The sequence below is a fragment of the Corvus brachyrhynchos genome, unplaced genomic scaffold, assembly GCF_000691975.1.
Source record: "Corvus brachyrhynchos isolate BGI_N302 unplaced genomic scaffold, ASM69197v1 scaffold131, whole genome shotgun sequence".
NCBI lineage: Eukaryota > Metazoa > Chordata > Aves > Passeriformes > Corvidae > Corvus > Corvus brachyrhynchos.
Window position 1 is genome coordinate 1,347,059 of NW_008236438.1, and position 8,914 is coordinate 1,355,972.

Sequence of the window (8,914 nt, forward strand, 5' to 3'; positions counted from 1 at the left end):
TTATGGTCTGAAAAAGGACTCTCAGACTATGTCAGTAATAACATCTAGTTTTAATATATTGCTTCTCAAAACAATTTAGGAATAAATATTTTTCTTATTTTGTAAAGTAGGGAGGTGAGTTGACATGCTTGGAGCCTTCCTGCAAACGGATGAATGACTAAAATAGTTTTGGAGTGCTGTATTCATTAATTCACACTGTTGTGATGGTTATCTGTTCAGAATTAAAATGTCAAGCTGGTATTAGATCAGTGAATTTAGAAGAGTCCAATGCACCAGCGAAGCCTGAATATACAGAAAGAATCCTATTGAAAGGAAGTTGTCAAATGCTCTCATTTGTAGATATGTTAGGCTGACAAAGACATGTTAATTATTACTTCCACTTACATGATAATATATAGAAGGTGTACTTGTTTAGGCGTATTGGAAGTGGAATTCTGCATATAAACTCTTGATCAAAAAACAGAATTCTGGATTCAAATCATCCTGAAACATAGATGTTTTAAAACTCCAGACTGCTATCCAGACCTAATTTTTTGCTTTTGTCCATATCAGAATGTTTGAAATCTTTTGTTCCTTAATGCAATTGAATGTTTTGGTTTTCAGAGCATTGAAGCAAACTCCACAAAGTCAGAACAGCTGTTAATTTAGACATTTGAACTTGATCAGATCTAAAGTAAATAGAAGGTCACAAGTAGAATTGTCACAGTCTGACACTTTTAATTACTATTTGACAATGTAAACCACACATGAAGCATGAACGAGTAAATTACACCAATTTTGTTCAGCAAAAAGAGCAAGTAAATTAAAGGCTAAAGTAAATAAGGCAGGATTCTGACAGGAGGACCTCATACTGTGTCTGAAAAGAATCCATTTCAGGTTTTCACTTTGAAATCCATACGGTATTGAAGTTTGGATTCATGGTTGATTTAGATGTGAAATTGATGTTGTGTTGAATTTTAGCACCTTAGTGGCTGTGAAATTTGTAATCTAGTTATATTTTTCAAGAAGCTTTGTGATGTATCTTCTGTTACTTCTTTGTTGTTTTACTTTAATGAATATATTTATGTGTATTTTAATTTTAAGATTTTTCAGCTGAGTGGCAAAAAATTTTGTTCAGAGCTTTAAGTTAAGTAAATATTTATACTCCTTGCATTTCTTTATTGAAAAAAGAAACTAATTTGAAAAGTTCTGCCTTGGTTACAGGTAGACTTTTACAGGTGGCAGTATTTCTCCTAAAAGAGGCTTAATAATTTAATTTAGGTTTTCATAGAGCCAGACACTAAATAGGATGAATTAGCTTAGGCATAATTGTCAAAAATTGAATGGAAACCCCAGGAAACATCAGCTTTCAGTCCATATAATTTCAGACTATTCTTACAGTTTATTTTTTTATGGATTATAAAGAAGATACCTTGCTTCTGCCAGTCATGAAACTAAATACGCTGTATTAACAATCCTGCAAGAATGGCACCAGCTGATTTTGAACTTCATAAATAATTTTGATTTTTTCAAGAAAATATTCTACTGTTGAACTGTTGCTGCAGCTGCTAGTGAGTAATGTATATATAAATCAATTTGCATATGCAGTACAATGCAAGAAATGTGAGTCGCAGTGTAAAACGTAGCAGTTATTCCTGTTGATGTGTACAGAACACATGATACAGTGTGTATAGGTGCCAGATAGTTATTCATTACCTCAAAGAAGCAAAGAACCTGGAGGGGAGTGGACAATAACTTTAATTTATTCACACTGTCTTTTCCTTTTCCTTTTTCTTTCAAGTGTCACTGTAGAATCTATACAAGGATTTTTTGTAGGGAATTATTTTAAGCAGCAGTTAAATAAAATGAAACAGTAAGGATTATCATAAGATCATTTTAAAGATCTTGTTCTATTCCAAATTTTTTAAAGTATTTAAAAATATAAAATACGTGTAAGGAAGCTGTGAACTCTTGCACCGATCCCAAAGTAATACCGCAAAGATTATTGTGTAAGTAATTTACTGTAAAAGCAAACCTCTCCTGATTCTTTTGTGCATACACAGCTGAATCCAAGAGCAACTGAAGCAACTGTAAAGATTTCTGTTGTTCACCCAATTTTAGATCATATCCACATTATGAATTTCAACCCTTAGCTAGTTTTAACAATATATCTCCAATGTCAGTAGAACTGGCTCAATTTAAATTAGTAAATGGGCAAAACCAAATGAGAAAATATGGTAGGAACAAAAAGATATTTTGAAAATCTCAGTTAGTTTAACACTGACAACACAGGGAAATAGGATAGGCTAAAACATTTATGAAAGAGCAGCTGCAAAACTAAAAATCCTTAAGGAAGTATTTTAGTACCTAGGTTAGTTGGTTCTAACTACACATGCACTGCTTTAGCAAATGTTGCAGAAGAGGGGTGCAGGTAGTCTGAGCTCAAAAACTTTCTTTTTACATAAAGGAAAGAAAAGTAATTGTTGCTGTTTCATGTCTCAAAATTATTGGTATCCTTTTTGGCAGGTAATTTTGAGGCAGATAACAACCTTAATGGAGACACTACAGCTCATCCAAAGACTTCTTCTATTACACTAAAATATACTAAGCCCAGTCGTAGCACAAATCAAGAAAAAAGCAATTATAAAACATTGCTTGCATGGCAGGTGTGAATACCACATTATTGTCTACTTTTGATGCTTCCAGAATGTTTTATTTAGCAAAATATTCTTAGGCAAAATATAGTGGCTTCAAAATAGCCTTCTTCAGATTTCTCTCCAGACCATGTCTTAATTGTTCAAAACAAAGTCGTGTATATGTGCGTGTATGAAGACTGGAAGAAATTTTAGACTTTTATTCTGATCAACTTGCTTCTGCCTTCTTTCCTAGGAAGTGTGTAGAGAGCTCTGGTGCCTCAGCAAAAGTAACCGCTGTGTTACCAACAGCATTCCAGCAGCAGAAGGTACTCTTTGCCAAACAGGGAGCATTGAAAAGGGGGTGAGTACACACAGCTTACTGTTTGAAGAAGCAATTTATTGTTCAGATACTATGAGAAGAAAGAACTAGAAAATTAAAGTATTTCACAGCAATTATAACAGTTCAAACAAAAACTTAGTTTTTCAGAATACATGTGCCTCCTAATGGAAAGTGTCCTACAAAATTTTTTCACATTTATTTTATATGTGTAATTTAATAAAATATTTATCCTCTATAAAACTCTATAGCCTGAATCAAAAAACAACCCCAAAACATATTCTATTTCTTCTGTATATTTTTGAGTAATTTTTTTGTAAAGACTCTTCTAGTTTAATCTTTATTAGATTTTACACTGCTCTTCCATAAAGGATTGTTACAGCTTTAGGTCTGCCATGGACTTTGAAAATGTGCAACATAAATCTAGAGCCTTAACTATGTCATTTTGTTAGAAGGGAAAAGAATTTTATTTTTTCAGATATAAGCCAAATCATACAAATGTATAGAAAAAATGTTGACTCCTTAAAAGGGTTTAATAAAAGCCTGTATTTCCCAGTGACTTTTCTATTTTGACTTTGAATTATTCTTGCATTATTCAGTTATGGTTGCATAACTGTTTAGCTTTATGGATTTTGATGTGCAGTCAGATAAACTCTTCCACCTAACAGAAAAGTACAGAAAGTCAGTGTTGCAACAGATAAACTTAGCACTACAATATCTGCCTGAATATGAGAATTTTGATTTTAAAACAATCTCTGTACATCAGTAGTTTCAGACAAGAATGTTAGAAGCCTGTTTCTCAGTTACAAGGTAAAATCTATGTAGGTCTTAAAGAGGAGAGAAAAATATTTTAATTGATTTAAAAGATACGTACTAGGGAGAAGAAAATGCATTCTACATACCTTTTTTCAAGATAGTATATTTTATGCAGATTTATATGAAGCAAAGACAGCTTGTTATATTAAACCATTTCCAGTATCTCTCTGAGAGGTGCTGCATTTGTTTATGAGATTCAGTGATCCAGATTGGTTTTTTTTTTTGAACAATGACCACTGACATATATTCTTACTCTGACTTGTCATGCTAGCTGAGCTGGTTTCAACAAAGATAACAGTGCATTTTGACTTGCAATCTGATGTTTAAACAGCAAGAATGAAAGCTTTTGGGCAGCTGTCACAGTTTATTAATGTGTGTTGACAGCTTCATTCAGGGCCCATGACCTGGTGTCGTTCTGATGGCTTTTCCATGCTGGGTTTGGAAATAGTGGTAAGCCATGTTAAAGAATTTATTGAACCGGTCATTTTAAAGAAATTGAGTGATTAGAGTTAGCCAGTAAAAATAGAGAGACCTTCACATTGTACCAAAAATGTTACCTTATATTAGAGTAATAGAAAATGTTAGAAGCCCTGCTCTTAAATCAACTGTCTAGGTTTATTTTGGAACCATCCCTCCTTTTTGATGACAAAGAGTAATTTACCTCAATTTATGTTTTTTAAACCATGAGACTACAAATTGAGGCCCTTTTAGACAATGTTGATCTGTCCCCTTGTCAAGAGGTTTTAATCAGTTTCCTCTCTACCAAACATCCTTTTCCAGCCATCAGTATCTTGTTCCATTGTTAGATTTTACAGGGAAATGAGAGAATCCATGCCATTTTATAAACATAAACCTGTTAACCAAAGATGCTGTTAACAGCAAAGAATTGTGTCTATAAACTGTATCCACAAAGGTTCCTGTGAATTAATAGTTCCTGGTACCAATAAACCAGAAATCATGACCTCTTTCCAAATATGTAATTCCCTTTCCCAAAGACTAAGGTGAAATAAACAGGCTATAGTGCTGTAACACCTTCTTATTGTTATTATTATTATTGTTATTATTATTATTATTATTATTTCTACATTTGTACTGCAGTCATGCCTAAAGGCCACAACCAAGTTAAGCCCTATTTTGATGGACTCTGGACAAATATATAATAAATGACATTTCCAGCTCTAAATGCCTAACAAGATCTCAGAGTATTTAATCATATTTAGATATTTACTTATGTAAATTATGTGTAATGAAAAACTCAAAGCATAATTTCATGCAATATACATTAATATCTTATTGGCCGAATGTGAAGGGATTCCTACAATTAAAATAGCCTAACCTTCTATTATAAAACCTTATTTCAGTTGCTTTTATAAACCTTCCAAGCTTTTAACCCTTCGGGTTGAAATTTTCCATGGTTTATATCTGCTTACACCCGAAGGTTTTTAGAGCATTTTCCATAAGAATTACTCAGCTGTTTTCTGCATGCAGGGAGAGAGAATAGAGTGGTTTCTTGCTGCTGATGGAACTGTTATGTCTGTTCTGTTTTGAAGCTTTAAAATGTCCATGCTTTGGTGAAGGGTTTTACATATCAGCTGGGTTAAAACAGATACACTTTTCCTAATCTGTAATAATAATTTTAAATATGCATGAAGTTTATCTCTGGTATTCCCAGAGATGTGTTTGTGAAGATAAATTAACTGATAGATTTAAAAAAATACAGTGATGAAGAAATTGTGCATATAAAACAGTTAAGACAAAACTGATAGGAATGCTTATGTCATGCTTTAATTTAAAGTAATTAAAAAAGAAACTCTTTTTGTAGATCATAGATTACATCCATGTAAGGCATGTAAATGAGGGGCAAACATGCAAAAAATGAAAACACAGGGTGCTGAAAGGATAGTTTACATATCTACATTGTGGGATGATTTAACTTATCATTGGACATTAACATAAGATAAATGCCAGTTATTGTCGAACATTAAGCTTTCTTGAAAAATAATTATAGAACTGATGATTGAAAATTAGTAGTTAAAATTCAAATTGACACTAATATTTTTCTTCCTCATACAAAATATCAATTTTCCTCAATATTAGAGTACTTGCTGTGGGATTTTTGTAAAATCATACTGTTATAAATGTTAATTCTGTAAAGCAGCTAATACTCATAAAAGTGATCTCAAATGTGCCACTGTATCATATTTTATTTTTGTTAGTCACTACTTTAGGAAAAATTTCAGTGTGCTTACCTTATTCACAGAGGATTTGCATATTTTATATGTATTTGAATGCATCACTGTAATCTTTCTGTTGAAATAATGGAAAATTATTCTTTCAGTGTTAGAGAAGAATTAGTATTTCAGATCTAAACCTTCCGTAAGGAACTTTTAAAATAGCTGTCACCTCCTCTTCTTTCTTCATATGGTGATTACTCAATAGTCCTAACCTCATTATAGCAGATGAGGTTGCTGTCATTCGTGGAGGACGCATATTTCTGCGGTCCTATTAGAAATAATGAAGATTTTTGTCATTTGTAATTACTCTGACAAAGATTCTATGCATCACTGGCTTCTAGTGAAAGATAAATTTTCACTAGAAAATTAAGAGACACGGAGGTGAGCATTAAATGCTCAGATATAAGTTCAGTAGAAGAGAAAACTGAGCATTTAAAAAGGTTTTACAGGGCAATGTGGGAACATGGAAGATAATATTTGCATGACAGTGGAAATTACACATTATAGGAATTTTATACAGCTTTGGAAAAATAAAGCAGGTAAATTGCACCTGCCTATTGTCTCTGTAGTTCTAATACTATGGATTAGTAGATAGTTTACATACTCAGTTTTATATCTGTGATATTATGGGTTTAACTTTAAATCTGAGAATCTTGTGTTTCTTGGGTTGGATCTTGATGTTTGTAATGTATATAATGTAATTTTAATTAAATTAGTAGCTTACATTTTTAGTCTTAGAAGTATTTTCATTTTAAGCTTTTGACTTTAGCATTAAATATCTGTTCATGTACTAGTGTGGCATCTCTAATAGACTGTAACAAGGAGATTTTTGTATTTAGTCAATACAATTTTTATCACTTATCACTGTAAAGAGAAGAAAAACACATGATTTTATGCACTCCTCTAGCTCCCATAAATACTTTATTCTCCATCCTGATTGTGCCATTAGAGGCATTGCAAAACACTGCACTGTATGGATATATCAGTAGCTTAAAACGTGAGTTCACTCACTATATGGCATGAATTGCGTTATGCAGACATTCAAGAATAGTCTAGATTTAAGAGAAGCTCCATATGAAGGGTACAGTCCTCTCATGAAGTCCCAACTGAGTCTGTAAATTTAGAACTCCAAGAAGAGGAAGGGAAAGCTTGGCTTTGCTGTACATACTACTCTGAAGTTAAGACTGTCTTCCAGTAGTGTTTGCAGAGAGACAGGGATATGTCTGTCCATGTCTTCTGTGCATGTCTCAGTGTGTTTGGTCAAATTCATATGGCTAGTTTTGGGCACAGAAGTTGTCTGTACTTCTTTTTGGAAATGCTACAGAAATTCAAGGGAGTTTAAAACCGACACTTGCTCCCTTTTGGAAGTGAAATGAGCTGATTCAGGTCATGGAAGACCTGAGTCCATGCTCTGCTCTGTCACCTAAGCCTGCAATACTAGGAAAGGGTATCTAATTGAGCTGCTTCAAATTCTCAGTGATACAGTAGACACCAGAATGTGGATCAAAATATAGGCCCCAGGATTATTTCTGAATGGTTTAGAGAAGGTTTCTGATGAAGGAAATGATAAACTTGTTTTAATAGTTAATAATTTGTGCGAATTGTTTTTCATTTTGTATTTCTAATTTAAGTAATAATATTGCAAAGTTTAAGTGTTTGCTTGAATGATGTACATGTGTTCATTCTGCCCCGAGCAAACAGCCAGCCACTATTCTAAAATCGTCTTCTGTACCATGTCTAATGCTTCATCACTACTTTTAGTATGTCTGTAGTGTTAGTATAAATGAAATACTGTGAAAAATTCTTCTTTCATTGTAATGTTGTCCAGATTTTCTTTTATAAAAATAAACACTTTCTTTAAGATTCTGTCAGGGGAATTTTTAATTTTCTGTAATGAAGCCTCTACATGAATCTTCAGTGGAGGGTATTTTACCAAACCAGGCTTGGAAATGAATCTTAGTTTTTAAAAGAATGTAAGCAACTTGTAGTTCCTTAATTGTGAAACATTAAGGAGGCTGATGAAATAAAAAGTACTTCTGGTGTGTGTTAGGGACCTATAATTCAGGACGGAGTGGAGACATTTAACAAATCACACACACCTTCACCAATGTCTAAACATGGCTAGAAAAAGTAAAATACTAGTCTTGTTATCTGTACAGGGAATGCTAATGCCTATAATTGGTCATTGTCTGACCCTTATATTTTTCTGTCCTGATAGCTCTGTCAGCCTCCAAGCTAATTTTATGTTTTTTTTGTGAAATCTTTCAGTGGTGTTATCAGGGAGAGTGCGTACCTTTTGGCACTTGGCCCCAGAGCATAGATGGGGGTTGGGGTCCATGGTCAATATGGGGAGAGTGCAGCAGGACCTGCGGGGGAGGAGTCTCCTCATCTATAAGACACTGTGACAGTCCAGCGTAAGTAGCTAAAGTAAGCCGGAGCCAACAAAAAGACACATTTGGAAATTATTCAAAACTGTGGTTTCACATGTTATCTGTAAAAATGTTTTGCTAGTTTGCCAACATTTGTCTTCAAAATAGCAGACAGAAATGCTTAAACAGGAGAAGTTCACTAGACATACTTTTAACATTTTTAATGTATCTTATGTACTGCAAAGATAGCTGGATTTATATTTAGCAGTAACCAGAATGGTTTTCTTTATGCAACTTGGTGTTCATCAAAATATATTTAAATTATGTCTTAGGTAGATTTCTTTCTTAGGGCATATTTCCTTTAATGCTTGTCTCAGATATAAAATAGCAATTGCCAGTTACTTACTAAAAAAACCAACCCAAACCAAACACAGTATTTCCAAGTTGTCAATATAACTGCTTGCATACAAACCATAGGTAGTAATATTATCTTGAATGCAATATATTTATGTGCTGCCTTGTCCAGCTCTTCAGTTATGACTT

The 8,914-nt window shown here is 33.4% G+C and overlaps 1 protein-coding gene across 5 annotated transcripts in view; it reads left to right on the top strand.

The window, feature by feature from the left end:
- ADAMTS6 (ADAM metallopeptidase with thrombospondin type 1 motif 6) overlaps positions 1–8,914 on the top strand; it is a 147,819-nt gene that overhangs the window by 91,079 nt on the left and 47,826 nt on the right. For all 5 annotated transcript variants that reach the window (XR_001866129.1, XM_017747088.1, XM_008643545.2 and 2 more), the window contains exons 12-13: positions 2,869–2,976; positions 8,271–8,416. Coding sequence is in view for 4 of the 5 variants with exons in the window: in XM_017747088.1 (XP_017602577.1) it covers positions 2,869–2,976; positions 8,271–8,416 (254 nt within the window). In the remaining variant the exon portion in view is untranslated. The remainder of the gene's footprint in view (positions 1–2,868; positions 2,977–8,270; positions 8,417–8,914) is intronic.